The 16426-nt window shown below is 54.3% G+C and overlaps 7 protein-coding genes across 7 annotated transcripts; 4 read left to right on the forward strand and 3 right to left on the reverse strand.

The window, feature by feature from the left end:
- The first annotated feature begins 418 nt into the window (after positions 1-418).
- Positions 419-975, forward strand: BO86DRAFT_144703 (uncharacterized protein). The gene has a single exon (XM_025666231.1). It carries the CDS (start codon positions 563-565, stop codon positions 860-862), a length of 300 nt encoding a protein of 99 aa, XP_025525700.1. The 5' UTR covers positions 419-562; the 3' UTR covers positions 863-975.
- A 924-nt stretch (positions 976-1899) lies between these two features.
- BO86DRAFT_144714 (uncharacterized protein) lies at positions 1900-2609 on the reverse strand. Its single transcript, XM_025666232.1, has one exon. The coding sequence runs from the start codon at positions 2403-2405 to the stop codon at positions 1962-1964; it is 444 nt and encodes a 147-aa protein (XP_025525701.1). The 5' UTR covers positions 2406-2609; the 3' UTR covers positions 1900-1961.
- Positions 2610-4808: 2199 nt separating this feature from the next.
- BO86DRAFT_144723 (FYVE zinc finger domain-containing protein) lies at positions 4809-6252 on the forward strand. Its single transcript, XM_025666233.1, has 2 exons — positions 4809-5516; positions 5702-6252. The coding sequence occupies exons 1-2, from the start codon at positions 5079-5081 to the stop codon at positions 6119-6121; spliced, it is 858 nt and encodes a 285-aa protein (XP_025525702.1). The 5' UTR covers positions 4809-5078; the 3' UTR covers positions 6122-6252.
- A 391-nt stretch (positions 6253-6643) lies between these two features.
- Positions 6644-7423, reverse strand: BO86DRAFT_317517 (GNAT family N-acetyltransferase; the record flags this gene model as incomplete). The annotated part of the gene is made up of 2 exons (XM_025668172.1): positions 6644-7115; positions 7179-7423. 2 exons carry the CDS (start codon positions 7421-7423, stop codon positions 6644-6646), a joined length of 717 nt encoding a protein of 238 aa, XP_025525703.1.
- A 675-nt stretch (positions 7424-8098) lies between these two features.
- Positions 8099-9995, forward strand: BO86DRAFT_366022 (rRNA (cytosine-C5-)-methyltransferase RCM1; the record flags this gene model as incomplete). The annotated part of the gene is made up of 3 exons (XM_025670085.1): positions 8099-8296; positions 8406-9866; positions 9936-9995. The coding sequence occupies 3 exons, from the start codon at positions 8099-8101 to the stop codon at positions 9993-9995; spliced, it is 1719 nt and encodes a 572-aa protein (XP_025525704.1).
- BO86DRAFT_449443 (uncharacterized protein) lies at positions 9995-11828 on the reverse strand. Its single transcript, XM_025676714.1, has 4 exons — positions 11424-11828; positions 11247-11372; positions 11116-11184; positions 9995-11063 (listed from the first exon to the last, which is right to left on the reverse strand). Exons 1-4 carry the CDS (start codon positions 11563-11565, stop codon positions 10063-10065), a joined length of 1338 nt encoding a protein of 445 aa, XP_025525705.1. The 5' UTR covers positions 11566-11828; the 3' UTR covers positions 9995-10062.
- A 1296-nt stretch (positions 11829-13124) lies between these two features.
- Positions 13125-15487, forward strand: BO86DRAFT_317687 (long chain fatty alcohol oxidase; the record flags this gene model as incomplete). Its single annotated transcript, XM_025668180.1, has 3 exons — positions 13125-13498; positions 13548-14659; positions 14715-15487. 3 exons carry the CDS (start codon positions 13125-13127, stop codon positions 15485-15487), a joined length of 2259 nt encoding a protein of 752 aa, XP_025525706.1.
- Positions 15488-16426: the final 939 nt, after the last annotated feature.

The following is a 16426-nucleotide window of genomic DNA, read 5'->3' on the forward strand; positions in this document are numbered from 1 at the left end:
GGGTGGTTGTCGTGGATGCTGATTGCTGATTGCTGTGTGGCCAAGTCTACTCCGTGGATAGTGGATTGTTGTTTACTTTGCTCTACTACTAGCGCTGAGAGTAGTTAGTAGCTTGTTTAGTCGTTGGTGCCTGCGGCCATCCTCTCCACCCTCTTTTCGTCGTCTCTTCATCGAAACAACAGTGCGGTGTAGGCAATTGTCTAGTTTCATTAATTGTCGTAGCAAAAGCAAAGCGCTAAACTCGATTGCTCAGAGAAGACAAGAGAAGCAAGCCAGGTGACCAGATTGGTACCGATCGTAGACTCTAGAGAAAGAGAAACATGCTCCATCGACTCGAAACGACCCCAAGATCCAGCTTGGACCCCTTGGCTCCCTTTTGTCCACGGTGATCAACAATTCCTCTATCCCCGTATTTACAGTTTGAAGATACATGGATTCTACGGAGTACCATCTCTCGAACGACAGTATCGTTTCTCGGACCACCGGACGGGCGAGGGGGGCTTCGAGCCCTTCGAGCCCTTCGAGCCCTTCGACGAGCGTTCGACGAGATTACTGAGTTAGGATGGATCGACGGAGATCCTCCCCGAGTCTCTCCTTAGCATCAACCTTCGACCCATGGTTCCGAGCCCTGCTGGCAGTTGGTGTCGGGAGGCGAAGAACGGGTTGCTGGGGGATTCCATCCAATTTGGAGAAGGCGAGACAGACAGAAAATGGCCCGGAGACTTTTCGGTCTGTTTTCGTTCCCTTCACCTTCACCGGGAGTTGCTGTTCGAAGTCTCCAGCCATCTTCCGTCTCGGCAAGACCCAACGAGAACTTGAGGGGTTTTCTGTGGTTGAGTGCCTTTTTAGGTTTCTACTTTAGCAATCCGGCCGGTTTGATACGATGCCGTACGTGGTTTACTCCGTCGTATCCTTCTGCAAAGCGTCGTGGAGATCATTCCCCGTGGACCGGGAGTTGATTCTCGTCCAATTCAAAATGAGTTAGGGCGATCATCGAAAATGCCTGTGCTTTCATAGGGGCAGGCAGTTGATTGATAGATCAACTGCCAGAAGGCTTGGCCTTGGCACTATTCCTTAGCGACTTGTGCTACTCAGCAGCCTAAGGGTAATGGATTGTTGGGCAGGGCGTCTTGCTGCCTCGTCACACGCGCTCTGTTTTCGATGCGCTCTAGCTGCTGATCTAGCTGCCGATTGCTGTTACATCGTCCATGCCGACTTGCGTTCCAGGTTGGCCCCGAATTTTGAGACCATCGGAAAGAACCCTTTCCAGCGCCTTCCATATAGTAGAACGAACTATAGTTCCTGGCTCATACATCCCTGCGAGGTATAGACGCCATTGTCGTCATGATTCCTGGTCCCTGCAAGTGAAGACAAGGCAATTGGCAGGACAGACTAGTTCGGATCCTGCAGTAGTGTACATGAACATCCCCAGGCTGCCCTCCTTAGTAAGAGGAGTAGTCTAGACTGCCCTGACAGGGCAACTGAATGATGATTGTGCCCAGTCTAGCAAACGACTGTCGAAGCTACGATGGCCGACAGTGCCGGGGGCTGACTGCACCTGTACGGCGGCGGATGTCTTACAGCCATGGCTGCAGGTCGCACCAACCAGCGAGCCCGATGGAAGGACTAGTGAAATCCTGACCAATTTAGACTCGCCGTAGCGGCTTCCCGAACGACTCTCAATTTCGGATACTGTTTCAGACTGCAGGACGACTCGACGAGGGAGTCGCAGACGGGTCAATTATCTCTCCGGGAGCTGTCAGGTACGCGAGTGAGCCCAGCTGACCTATACTCTGTCCGTCGTAGGGTGTACGTTGACAGGGCTTGGATCCCGTGCAGAGGCGTCGAAGACTCCAGTTTCAACGGTCGGTCAGCAAAAGATCCGCCTGCAGCGAGTCAGTGTCAGTGAAAGTGACTTGAGTGAAGCTGGAGAGCACTTCAAAGTAGGCTAAGCAGACAAGTCAAGCCCTCAACGGCCGAGGTACAACGGAAGAGCTAGCCCAAAGGGGTAATGAAGCCACCGCGACAGTCATAACTGTTACATAATCGACTCCAGGCGGGTTCCAGTTTGCCCGAAGCTGCGGCGGCGGGAACATCGCCCTGGAGAGGCGACCGTCCAGCTGGTCGGAGTCTGGTCTTTCGGGGTCTGTCCGTGCTGGTCGGAGAGCACTGGCCAATAACAACGTGGTAAGAGGATCAGGGCCAATGATCGTGTAGCGATAAGCTGATGGTCCAAGTCGCCAATCCGCAGGCGAGCTCAGGAAGATCCGCTGCATTGGGAATGGCCGTCCGCAGCAGTCATTGGGTACCGGGTTCAATTTCACCGTGCAAGAGGTGGAACCGTACCTAGTGTGATGTAGATTGATTTGGGAGTTGGGACTTCCACGGCTTCCGAAGCTCTTCATTCCATTTCATCTATTCTCTAATCCTTATCCGACCGGATTGATTGGCACGGGATGGGTAGTACGAGTTAGTCGGTCTGTCACCGCCAGATTACCCGTGTCCTTGCCGAGAAGGAAGAAGTAATAATGTGAGCCACTTGCAAGGGGAGGGCGATAGATAGTGAGGTCGGTGACGGAAAGGATGTAGCTGTAGCCATAATCACCCCGAGGTTGATTCTGGCCAGGTAGGGTATACCGAATGTACAGTATACGGTGGTTGCAGTGGTGGTCGGGTCTCGTGAACTCTTCCTAAGAGAGTAACCCTCTGCGGTCACTGCTTTCTGCTAAGGCGGTCGGTCGGTGGAGCCGAGGTTGCAGTGGGGCGACTTTCCGGCTTCTCTTCGTCCAACCAGCACCATCTCTATTCTGATTTCACCGGTAGCCGCCGAGAAATGTAGCGTTCCAGCTTGGTAGGAGCGCGGTAGAGAACTGCTCCACGGGGAGAGGGGTGGGTGGGTGTGGGTTTGAACTTTGGAGATGGAAGAAAGATGGAACCCCTTCACTTCCATCCATCATCCATCCATCTGAGGACGAGTGGGGAAACAGACAAGAGCAGAGCATGGAGATCGCCTGAAGGGGAAAGTTATCATGCTTGTCAATTCAGGGTTGATTAACTGGTTGCCACAAGACCGGGATGCATACTTGATTCTCATACCACCGGCTTGATCGATGATTCATCGTGAGAATGTGTAATTAGGGGGGAGGGGATGGGATGATTGTAAGAGGCGGTCAACAAGAGACACGGAGAAAGAGAGGAGGGGGAGGAAGGAATTAGATTCGGTTGTCATCATGACTTGACTGCTTCGGAAAAAGAAATTGACTGGTTGGCAATGGATGCATCCATCCCTGATTGAGTCCTTCTTCCAGTTCCTCAGATCCGACGGATGGGAAAGGAATGAGACCAGAGGTAGTCGTACTTTGTCACATTGATTGTGCTTAGCTGTCTACTACTCCTGCCTTGCTTGGAACCTCTATACATGTCCATGATTGTCGTCCGCGATTGATGTTAGAATCAAGGACTGATAGTCAAAGACGGATGGATATACTTAGTCTACTCAGGCTGATTGATAGAACAAGTAACAGTTGCATCCGATCAGTTCCAGGTTGACTACTCCGTAGTCTACCTACAATTCATCCGTCCCTTCATCTCAGGGCCATCCTCGGTAAAAATCCGTGCTGGTTTAGGAATAGTGTGGCTGACATGCTTCCGATCGGGAGGGAGTATAGTTAGTGGTTGTTTGGTATGTTACAACCTTTACTTAGTAGGTGATGTACATGTACAGTCCTCCTGGTATCAGGTGCAGTATCAGGGAGTAATTCTTACTTTGGGTCTTCTATCCCTCCCCCTTTCCCTACTTCCCCGGGAGGGGGTGGTCAGAGTCAGACTTGCAGATATCCTTTCCTGCAGGCGCCTGTATATTATCCGACTGGGTTTGATGCCATTGATCATTGATTGGCATGTATGTACGGAGTATGTATGAATGTACTCGAAGTATGGTCAGTCCGATGCGGATGATGAATAGGGTAATTCTGACGGGAAAGCATCGCCTCCAACGGCTCCACCGGCTGCTGTTTCTTCGGGACTTTCTAGCCTCAACCTTTTATCGAGTAAAAAGCCACCAAAAAGATGCTGATCCCTCCCTCCCTCAGGGCTCCCCTCTTTCTGCTCTTTGCTTCCCCAATGGTAATCTCGCCGCCGACTTTCGTTTAGCTTACCCGCCTGTTGAATTGATTTTATTTTATTTGATTTTATTTTAATTTATTCTCTAAATGGCCTTTATGTTTTCTTGGTAAATTAAATTATTTTGGTAACTTCCACCCGCTAGCGTGCATCCCCACAAGGCAGGCATGGCAAAAGGTTAGACTAACGAGAGAGAGAGAGAGACAGACCAGAGAGACACAGCAAGAAGACAGTGCAAGAGAGCAGTCGCAGTCCGTCCGTCTGTCCAAACAGAGCCACCCTAATTATTAAATTAATTTCCCATCTCCAACCCGCAGAATACAAAACACCCAGAACTATATTAGTATCCGGGTTATCCCCCCCCCTCTCGCTCTCCGGATTTGAAGTGTTACTTCCCAACTGCACTGGTGATAGTGCTGGATACATAATACCAATACTACCTCCTTCCAAATTTATTTGATCAACCTGATCTCTGGTTACTACACTTCTATACCACCACTACCAACATCAACCAATTCTATCCACAACCGGTCTCGTCTTAGCATCTGTCTATCAGCGCTTATCCTCAGATCGCCTTCGTCATAGCGAACCTTATCAACCCGCGTCTCCTGCTTGCCACTGCGATGCTTCTTTGGTTCCAGCCAGCTTCTCTGTCGAAAACCGTGTGCTCGATCTAAACTCACTACGAACCCTTAACATCACTTAACATCATCATCTGGATCATCTCCCGTCCTTGTCGTCTCACTCGCACGAAACCGTCAAGATCTCCTTCATACTTAATTACCTCCCATCCTTTCGATTCTTCATACACTTTGAAGCGACTATATTTTTTTTTTCTTTACTGTCCTCATCTTCATCTCGTGTATTTTCTCTCCTCTCCACCGCCTTCTGTCATATCAACCTCGTCAATCTTAATCACAATTCCGACCTTGTGGTGATATCATAATCTCCCCGAAATGGCCACCCACGTTGTTACCGCCACTACCACTTCTCCCGTTCTTGCGGGTAACCAAATCTCCCTCTACGGCCAACCCACCCCTATCAGCTCCGCCGATACCACCGCCAACAACTCGCCTGCCTCGCCTCAGCAGCAGTACCTTCCACTCCATAGCAAGCAGCTTCGTCCATTGAAGGGTCCCCTTTATGTTCCTGCTGCTTTGCGTCCCAACAACGACCACGCTACTCAGAAAGCCTCCCCGCCTTCTCCTCCTCGCAGTGTCCACGGCTCTTTGGACAGCCTGACTGAAGGCGAAATCGGCGTCCCGGCTACTCGTCGCTCCACCATGGAAAGCTACAGCAGTGGATCGACTGTCAGCAAGCTGGCTGAGGATGAGTGGATGAAGAAAGAAGACCTTGGCGAGGTGACCGGCCAGCCTACTCGTGAACACTGGAAAGTGAGTATCTCTTTCCCCCTTTTTTGCCTGGGTGGGCGATCGGGTGTTTTATAAAGTCACTATGGCGTGCCTGCGTCGCACTGTCGCGCAAGGCGTGCCATTGCGAATCATCGCGTGATCGACATGACGCCATCGCACCCCTGCATCATCCGCTCGAACTCAAGCTAACATCAATGTTCCCTCAGGCCGACTCTGCTTCTCCCAACTGCGATTCGCCTACCTGTCGCTCTTCCTTCGGCATCTTCCTGCGTCGCCACCACTGCCGCCATTGCGGCCATGTCTTCTGCTCCTCCCACACCCCCTATGTCGTCCCTCTGGATCAGAATGCCCGCTTCCACCCCGAGGGTGTCCCGTCGCGTGCCTGCGATCTCTGCTGGAGCGCCTATTCGCGCTGGGAGGAGTCGCGCACTGAGCGCCTCAACAAGATCCAGACCCAGCTCGATGCGCAGACCGGTACCGTTGGCGAAGCCGACCGCGCTGTCTCCCTGGCCACCAAGCCCTCGCCGGTCGAGAGCCTCAAGGCCGCTGCTCTGAACGGTGTCCCTGGACAATCCACCGAGATCGCTGCCAGCGTCCCTCGCGGCTGGAACTGGAGCACTTTCTGAAACGACTACGACTTCACGCATTAACGAACATGCCCATACACGAGGGGTCGTGTCGGCTTCCACAATGATCCATGCTGACCGACGCCCGCTTCGCTTCACTTCACTTCGTACATACCTGTTTTAGAACATACCTTTGCTCTGCTGTTCTCTTCTTTTTCGGATCCATTTTTCGGTGTTACTGTGCGGAGTTTCGGAAGACCTTTTGTTGCTTTGCTGTCTTGTGGTGTTATCTTTCTTTCTAATGATCGTCAAAGAGGCGGAGGTGTTTTGTCTTCTGCTTGTCTCCTTATGCTTAGGATACCCCGTCATGTTGCTACGAGCGGCGATCTTTTTTTTTTTACTTTCAAGTGCGGTGTTTATCAACCCGACCTTCCAATACAACGAGTTAGATCTCACCAGAATGAACAAAATCCAAGAAGACCCTTCTCCTCTAGACTACCCTTGTAGTTTCTAGCCTTCTCTATCGTAACCTTCTCTGTACACACCACACACCACACCCTCTATATAAAAAGCCTTCGGACTCTATTCCAAAACAAGCCTCCTCCACATCCCCAAATGCTCAATCTCATTCTCATCCCACCGCCCCATCCCCTCGTCCGTCACAAACCCACACCGCTCATACATCTTCTCCACCTGCGTCTGCGCATGCACCAACACCAACCCATTCCAAACGGGGCGCGCAACCACCTCCCCCCCATCTTTCTCTGCGGAAGCTGTGGCGAAAGCAAAAGCCACCGCAGCCTCATCAATCTCCCGCGCATGCTCCCGCGCCCACGCCAACGCCGTCTCCACCACCGCCCGTCCCAGCCCATACCCCCTATACTCGCGCAGCACCGCCACCCGCGTCAGCTTGATGTAGGGTTCTTGTTCTTGGTCTTGTTCCGCCGCCTGCTCTGCCCCACTCTCAGCCCCGTTGGGATTGGGACTGTGATTGGGATGGTGACTGTGAACATTCGGCGGCGGCACGAGCCGGATCGTCGCGACGGGGGTGCGGCTGCCTTCCTTTGCGTCTGGGGGAGCAGATTCTCGGTCCGTGGCGCCTTCTGTCCCGGTAGACGGTGCATCTGGGGAGTGGTACACCACCCAATGCCAGCTGCGGCCGTCGTCGGCGTCGATCTCCTCCTCGGCGGAGCAGTGTTGTTCGTCGATGAAGACGGTTTGGCGGATGGTGAGGGCGTCGGTTAGGAGTGGGGGGTTGGTGGGTGGGTTTGGGGTGGTCGGGGTCGGGAGGGTGAATTTTGGGGGAGTTGTTGGGTTTGAGGCGGGGGAGGGGGGCGCGAGGAGGTGCGTTGTGAAGGTCATTGTTTTTTTTTTGTCGTTTTGTTTGGGTCTGGGTTTGAGGGTTGGAGGGGGTGGGGTGGTGTGCAGGAGTCTGGTGGTTGGGAGTCGAGGGTCGAGGGTCGAGGGTCGAGGGATTCTGGAGGGTGTTAGGATTTCTTTTTGCGGGGTTTAAGGGTTAAGGAGGGAGGTGAGGGTTGCGTACCTGCTGGGCTAACAAGGTGAAAGGGGAATATGTACAGGTGAGGTTGTTGAGGCTGGAGGAGGGTGAGGTGAGTCAGTGCTGATTTGATCGGGGAAATTGCCTGCAAACTGATAAGTCGGATGCAGGTGCGGAGATGCGGAGCGGAGGTGATAGTGAGTGAGTGATAAGGGCACTCCGGATTTTGGGTTATGGCTGGTTGGTTGGTTGGGGTTCTCCCTGGACTTCTTTCGTTTATGTTGTTTCGTCTTGTTGATTGCATCCGGTGTCATTGAATCTCCTGGGAAGAGAAAAAAAAAATAAAATAAAATAACGGATGGTCAGGTCCATATGGTAAAGTATGAACAACATGCGCAACGACAACAACTGCGGAGTCCAGTATACATCCCAAACAAACAGTGCAAACACCAAAATTTATCCAGCATCGCTCTTCTCATCCCAACCCTCCCCTCCCTCTTGCGATATACATATCTTGAATTCCTCCCCCGAGCAAAGAGATGTCCCTCTACTACGACGCGGTGGGCATCCTCACCGCCCCCGCCACCGGCGGCTCCTTCAAATCGCGCCTCTACAACGCCCGCTCCCTCAAGGCCTCGCCCGCGCAGATCTACGCCCTGATCATCGAAGCCTCGAAATGGGATCTCCTCCTCAAGGAGGTTATCGAGAAGGCGGGGATCTTGAAGTTGGAACCTAAGGTAGGACGCTTGCTTGCTACAAATCAATTCGCGAATCAACCGCGCGAGCCTTCCCGGACATGAGGTCCTGCGACCGTTTGCAAGCGTATACTGACGTTACTCCTGCCAGCTAACCCCCCTCCTTGCCCTCCTCCTCGTCCACGACCACCTGCTCGCCAAATCCGGCATCGCCGCCAAAGCCACCCACCCGCTGCGCCAAGCGATCGAGCGCCACAAGACCCGACTGCGCGCGGAGTTCACGAAAGCCCGCGTACGGCGCGGATGCGCCACGCTCGACGCCCTGCGCGAGGCCATCCGGTGCGAGAAGGTCGTCGCCGCCGGCGGCGACCCCACTATCGCGGCTGCGACCGCCGTCTACCCGCGCTGGGTGCGGGTTAACAACGTGCGGACGACGCTGGCCGAGCAACTGGCCACCACGTTCAAGGGGTATGAGGTTGTGGGGTCACTGGTGGAGCTTGGGGGGGCGGTGTCGAAGAAGGCGGCGCAGCACGCCCCCAGAAAGATCTATTTGGATCAGCATGTCCCGGATCTGTTGGCCGTGGCGCAGGGGGTGGATCTGACGGTCACCCCGGCGTATAAGCGCGGGGAGATCATTCTGCAGGATAAGGCGTCGTGTTTCCCGGCATACCTGCTGGTCGGGGATGGGAGGTGGGAGGGCGGGGAGTTGCTGGATGGGTGTGCCGCCCCGGGGAATAAGACTACGCATATGGCTTCGTTGCTTTGCAAGGGTCTTGGAGAAGGGCGGAGGGGGAGGAAGCGGGTTTGGTCCATGGATCAGTCGCAGGTCCGGGCGAAGACGCTTCAGAAGATGGTCGCGACCGCGGGCGCGGATGCCCTGGTGACTGTGTTGCCCGGGCAGGATTTTCTGGCGCTGGATCCGCAGGAGGACCGCTTTGACGGTGTTACGGGGTTGTTGCTGGATCCGAGTTGTTCGGGCAGTGGGATTCTCGGGAGAGATGATGTGCCGACGCTGATTTTGCCGGAGGTTGGTGGGAATGATGGGAGGAATGAGAGGCAGCAGGGCAAAAAGAGGAAGCGGAGACAGGAGGATGATGAGGGTAGGGAAGAGAGGAAACTCCCCGATGCGGAGGAGGAGGCCGCGCTGGCGGAGGATGAGAACGATCTGCCTGCTGGGTATATGGGCCCCGAGCGATTGCAGAAGCTCTCCAACCTGCAGACGAGGATCGTCGAGCATGCCTTGCACTTCCCGGCGGCGACGAGGGTCTCGTACAGTACGTGCTCCGTGCATATGGTGGAGAACGAGGCGGTCGTGGCCAGGATTCTGGCGTCGGATGTGGCCAAGACGCGCGGGTGGAGGATCATGCGGAGGGACGAGCAGCCGGAGGGCATGAGGAAGTGGAAGCATCGCGGGGTGCGCAGTGACAAGCCGGTTGGAGGCGGTGCTGCCCAAGTCGAGGTGGGCGATCTCGGTCTCTCGGATGAGGTGCTGGAGGGGTGTCTGCGCTGTTGGCCTGGCGATGATGAAGGCACCGGTGGCTTCTTCATTGCTGGGTTTGTGCGCGATGGAGATGACGAGGCCGTGGCTGAGGGTAACAGCGCCAATGGCCATGTCGAGGACGATCCAGTGCATCAAGACAGTGAGACACAGGATTCCGACGAGTCGGGTTCAGATGACGAGGCTCAAGATGATGAAAACGAAGACGACAGCGAGGATGAATGGGCCGGGTTCTCTGATTAGATGTATATAAGAGCTCTAACTACCTCATCCTCATCCAGATATGTACAGTGCATATAACCATAGTACCTCATGCAATCCCCGAAGACCCCAGGAATGGTCGACTCCGATTGCGCACGGTCTCCTGGGTATATACATCCAACTGGACCGCCCTGAGAAGAAAGTCCAGACTGCCCTGATTCACGCTGGGCCGCACACAGATCCGCCATTGGCCGTTGCGCACCACCCAAACCCGGCTGTTGGCGGGTTCCTCCACGCGTCTCCGCTTGTTCGGGGACTCCTGCGACGAACTGTCTGCGCCCGGGGTCGAGTAACCCACGACTTCCCGGTAGCTCGTCTGTTCCCCGTCCACCGTCAGACTCGTATCGGGGCCCGTCACGAACCAGATCTGCTCGTCCTTGATCGCGACATCGCCCAGCTCCGCGAGCTTCTTGCTCGCCACGATCTGCAGCAGACTCGTCACCCGGGACTTGGTGAGGTTCAGGAAGGTCGGGTGTTTGGTGGTGAGGTCGAGGATGGTGCTCTCGTCGCCGATCTCGACGATCAGGTCGTACTTCTTCTCGTCGAGGAATGGCCGCGAGTACCGCACCCAGCTGCTGTCGCAGGCGTTGGCGCCCTGTTCGAGGTGGACCCCGGACCGGCGCACGTCCTCGAGCCGGATGATGATCTCGTCGCGCCCCAGGATCGGGTTGAAGCTGATGTGGTGGGGGATGATCTTCTGCTCCAGGCCGCGCAAGTGGAAGTAGCGACAGTCCCGCAGGAGCTCCGCGCGGTGCTCCTCGTTTCGGATCCGCAGGGGGTAGCCGCGGAGCAGGTGGAGAAGCTGCGCGAAGACTTCCCCGGAGCGATTTGGTACGCTGGGGGGTGTGATGGCCGGGGGCCGGAGGAGACCGTGACGCTCGAGGCCTGGGAACACTTCGACGGGCGAAGCGAAGAAGGCGGCGAACCCCAATGTGAAGAAATTCGGCGAGTCGCCTGGACCGGAGAAGATGTCGCGCGGGATCTGGAAGTTGCGATCGCCGATCTGGATGAAGATTTGCGACTCGAATAGCTGGGATATTAAGCGTGGTACTACGACCGTTAGCATGTGGATATCTCCAAAACCGGGAGTGGGCCGACGCACAGCTGTAGAATTGGGCATCGGCGAAGAACTTGACGAATTGGGACCCGTCTGTGGGCTGAATGTGGTATCCTAACCTCCTCAAACCGATTAACATGCGTACGGTCACGACGACACAGGATTATCAGCCCTACCCTGCAGATGCTTGGCGATCTCTTTAAACGTGGTCGGATCGCGATCGATGTACAGGGTGCGGATGTTGGGATTGTCGCCGTTTTGGCGGATTTGCTCCTCGAAGAACTGGGAGAAGTAGGACGGAGCTTCGGAAGGTTAGATGTGTTCGTGAGTTGGGAAATATCTGGCAGACTGACCATCAGACGCAATGGATGCCCCCGACAGACGAAATAGCTCCGTCCCGATCTGGATGGAGAAGACCCTCTCGGGCGGGAGGTTGGATTTGGGACTGCGCCGCATCGACGGGCTGATCATCGCCCGCCCAGAGTCGCTCGACATTGTAGCTTGTGGTTATTGAATGGGCTGAGCTTCCAAAGAGCTGTAGGTAAACCGGAGAATTTTGCGAGGGATGATCGTTGGACGCGATAAGGGACCTGGTCATCGGCGGGGATGGGTAGGTTGGCACGAACTGCGATTGTCGGGTTCGGGCGATTGCGCAAAACGGGTCGCACAGTGCAGCAGAAACGCAAGAAAGGTCAAAGTCCTGGAGGAATGGAGAGAGCTTGTGTTGGCTCGCAGGATCACATCATGGCTAGTGGAACATTGGCAGGTGAGATGCTAATCGCATGGCATTTCAGGTGAGATTGCGATCGCAGACAAACAGTGCAAACCGCGTGGACCGAGGGTGGGGCGGACGATGCCCCATGCAGCTTAGTTCAAGTCTACCTACCATAATTTGAAGTCATTATCCGCGGGGAAGACATGCGCTCCCTTTCGATATACTGCCATCACTGATATAAATCTCTGTGGAAAGGTCAGCAAGCATACCTAGTACAAGATGAAATGCTCGCAGAACTGCTGGCTCGTCGGCATCTACCGTCCTTCAGCAATAGGAATTAGAATTCTAGATGCTCTTACCTCTCGGAGCTGCTGAGACTTGTGTCAAATTGATCAGCCGAACTGATTAAGGTTAGATGGGCGACAGCTCAAGTACCTACTATGTACTCCGTACTAGTAGTAATCTATGTGCTAGTGTGAGGTAGTCACGGGCTCGGGAACTCCAGTGGTTCATCCGGAGAATAAACCACTCATCCATCATGGTTCACATTCTTTCGAATCTCACCCCGCGGGCTCCTCTATTTTGACTTGACAAGCTCAGTCTCAACCATGGCACACATACGAACTCGGACTTTTGTTCACTCGTACTGCAAACCCCCGAACTTCCCATCCAGCCTCAGCCGAGGTCCCGCGGATTCGCGCGGGGTGGATGGATCTGCCTTAAACCTCACCCGTCCATAGCGCAACGCTCTGATAGACCTCCTTCGCGGCATCCAGCTCAATTCACGTGGGTTTATTGAGTTAACTCGGCTATACCAGTTTCCCCGCATCGAAAAGCGCCAGAGTTTCATTCTCACATCGTTAGTATGGGTCCGCATGTCGATCGTACAGAGCCGACCCACTCGCTCCCACCACTCGCTCGAGATTGTCGGCCCATTTTCCAGCTCTGGCTCCCCGACTTAATTATGGAGCCTTGCCGTTGCTCTTAAGAGAAGCTCTTATTAGTACTCCGTACCTGGACCTCGGACGCCTCGACCTCGGACGCCGTGGACATTTACAATTCCACTCTCTTTGATAAAGCCCCTCTTCCTTCCGCCTCGTTCCTACTCCTTTGGTGTCACTTGCCGTTTCCAACGTTGCCAGCGAAGGAAGCCACGCTGAGGGCCAGAAGCCTGAAATCCCAGGGTCTCAAGTTCTCGTCCTCAAGGGTCCTGACTTCTACTCACCTCACCACCTCACACCTCGTGTGTTCTTTCATCGCCATCTGACTATCCCTACAACTCATCGTTATTCCTCTACCGTTATCCGTATTAACACACGACTAACGCACCACAATCACCATGGCTGCGGAGAACTCGGAGCAACGTGTCCCCCTGGATGTTGCCCTTCCCCTTATACCCACTCGAGCGGTCTTCACCTCGACACAATGGAGGACTCTTCTGGCTCTAGCTGACACCGTGATTCCGTCCATCCGCTCCCCCGTCGCATACAAGTCCAAGGCAACCAAGATTGTCACATCTCAAGAGATGGAACGAGCTCGTACAACCCTAACCTCCAAGATTCCTGGCCCCGATGCGGCTACAATTGCCGGTCAGTATCTACGGGAGTCTGCCTCCTCGAATAACACGTTTCGTGAGGGACTGCAACGTCTATTCTCGGTCTATGTCCACGACGAGGGATTGAACGGCATTAAGTTCATTCTGAATGCTCTAAAGTATGTATCATCGGCATCCAAAAGGCACGTGAGCTAACACGTTCCACAGTACACGGCCTGGCTCCCTCCTCCTGACAGGGTCAGTGATCCTGATTCGAGACCAGCCTGTTGACGTGCGTGAAGAGATCTTCCGCAGCTGGGAGACCTCCCGGATCAAACCACTTCGAGCTATCTACCGGGCTCTATCCACCATCTTCAAGAAGACTTGGATTACATTTAGCCCAACGCTCAACCTAGCCATCGGTTTTCCTCGTGTGCCAGTCTATGGGAAACCTGTGGATGGCTTCAAGTATGAATTCTTGCAGTTCCCTCCCAGTGAGGATCTTGAAATCATCGAAACAGACGTTGTCATTGTCGGGAGTGGCTGTGGTGGGAGTGTCGCGGCCAAGAATCTCACCGAGGCGGGCTACAAGGTGATTGTTGTGGACAAGTCGTATTACTACTCGTCTGACCACTTTCCAATGGCCGCAAACGAGGGCTTCATCAGCATGTTTGAGGGAGGAGGCGGTGTCGTCACCGACGATGGATGTACCGCCATTCTGGCAGGCTCCACCTGGGGTGGCGGTGGCACAGTCAACTGGTCCGCTGCTTTGCAGACACAGGGATACGTACGGGAGGAGTGGGCAAACAGTGGGCTTCCGTTCTTCACCAGTCAAGAATACCAGAAGTGCTTGGATCGTGTCTGCGACCGGATGGGTGTGGGGAGTGAGCATACCGAACACAACAAAGCCAATCGTCTCATCCTGGAAGGGGCTCGCCGACTGGGCTATTCTGCCAAAGCGGTGCCCCAGAACACAGGTCATGGCCCGCACTACTGTGGCTACTGCACTCTGGGCTGTCACACGTGTGGGAAGAAAGGTCCTATGGAGACGTTCCTCGCCGACGCCGCTCGGGGAGGGGCAATGTTCATCGAAGGATTCCGCGCGGACAAGGTTCTGTTCGAGGAGAAGCCATATGGAACAGTGGCTTCGGGCGTGGAGGGAACATGGACCTCAAGGGATTCGTACCTGGGTGTGTCGGGTGTGGATGCGGTGAAGCGCAAGGTGATCATCAATGCAAAACGCGTGGTGGTGTCCTGTGGTTCCTTGCAAAGCCCTCTGCTTCTCAAGCGGAGTGGACTGAAGAACTCACAGATCGGTCGCAACCTTCACCTTCATCCAGGTATGTTATTACTTCATGAGCCTTCTAAGATGGCTGGCTAACTTTGTACTTCCAGTGATTGTTGCTGGTGCCGTCCTCAATGAAGAGGTTCGACCTTGGGAAGGATCGGCACTGACTACTGTCGTCAATGAATTCGAGAACCTCGATCGAAAAGGCTATGGTGTCAAGATTGAGGCTCTGTCCATGCTGCCTTCCGCCTACCTTCCCCTCTTCCCATGGCGTGGTGGACTGGACTATAAGATGTGGGTGCTTAACCTGCCACGAACGGTGGGGTTCATCACACTCACCCGGGACCGAGATGGTGGACGAGTGTACCCAGATCCGGTTGATGGGAGATGTCGCATTGACTATACGGTGTCTGCCTATGACCGTAAGCATATGCTTGAGGCACTTGCTGGTACTGCCAAGATTGCTTTCGTTGCTGGCGCTAAGGAATTTCATACGACCTGGCGAGAGCTGACCCCATACATCCGGCCTGAGATGACACCTTCTGAAGCTGCGGAAGGCACTAACAACGCGTCCTTCCAAGCGTGGCTTGCTGATATGCGTGCTCATAAGGTACCATTCGAGCCCGAGCGGACACAGTTTGCCAGCGCCCACCAGATGGGAACTTGTCGGATGGGCGCCAGTCCCAAGTCCAGTGTGGTCGACCCGGACTGTCAAGTGTGGGAGACTCAGGGCTTGTATGTCGTGGATGCATCAGTGTTTCCCAGTGCCAGCGGTGTCAACCCCATGATCACTAATATGGCGATCGCTGACTGGGCTAGTCGCAACATCGCCAAATCACTGGGAGACAGCCGTGAGAGGCACCCGATGGCCCGGTTGTAGCTGAAGTGACCCTGTTATATGAGCCTGGTTTGCGGATTAGCGTGTGTGTTCCTGGGGCTGGACCCTGCTTTATTCTTATGTTCATGTTTAACCACCGTTGCATGAAAGGTAAAGCTCAGTGTTGACTTGCAAAACTATTCTAAGCTGCGTGGTGGTGTCCTAGAATTTCATGTGCATGTTATGAATTCAAAGTTCTTCCTCTTCGCATAGTCAATCTCTTGCTAGCGCGAGGCCTATCCTGTAAGCTACTAGTAGTACTTAGGATGCTTAAGTGTGCAGGAAGGGAGGGGAAGCCGGACGAAGATGCTAATACCACGGAGACTAATAGTGGTAAGTTGAATTGCAGTTGAGGGCTCCAGTGAAAGTGTTCAAGAGACGGGGAGGCGAACATCTATTGATGATCAGTGTGCAGGCTATGACAAGGCAACACCCACCTCATCTCTCCACTTCACCCTCTCATCTTCACACATCCACCTTCTTTTATACGACCTTCTTTCTTCTTTACCTCTACAAGTACAGCTATGCCCTATCAGCAAATGCCTGCGTCCTACCCAGGAGACACCCTCGCGATGATTACATCGACGAATGACTTTGTGTTTGCCGACTCTGCGTATGAGTCTGATTCAGCGTCCCAGGATTCGAACAAGCATACTCGCGGGGCAACGCGTGCTCGATTTCACCCTGGCAGATCCACCTGGACTGGCTGTCCCTGGTGGCTGTTGGCTTGCATCGTCTCGGTGCTGACTTCTCTACTCTGGCTGCTCTTGTGCAAGAATCACCTCACTATTCCGAATTGGTAGGACTATCTCTCTGTCCGTAGAAAAGTGGCTCACGCGTCATGAAAGCAATAGCCCGCGCTCCCAGATCGTTCTCAACCGCGAGACAACCCGAAAAATCCTGGCCCCTGTTTTTCTCTTGCTTGCAGCCTCGCAGGCGGGC

This window comes from Aspergillus japonicus (assembly GCF_003184785.1).
Source record: "Aspergillus japonicus CBS 114.51 unplaced genomic scaffold BO86scaffold_41, whole genome shotgun sequence".
NCBI lineage: Eukaryota > Fungi > Ascomycota > Eurotiomycetes > Eurotiales > Aspergillaceae > Aspergillus > Aspergillus japonicus.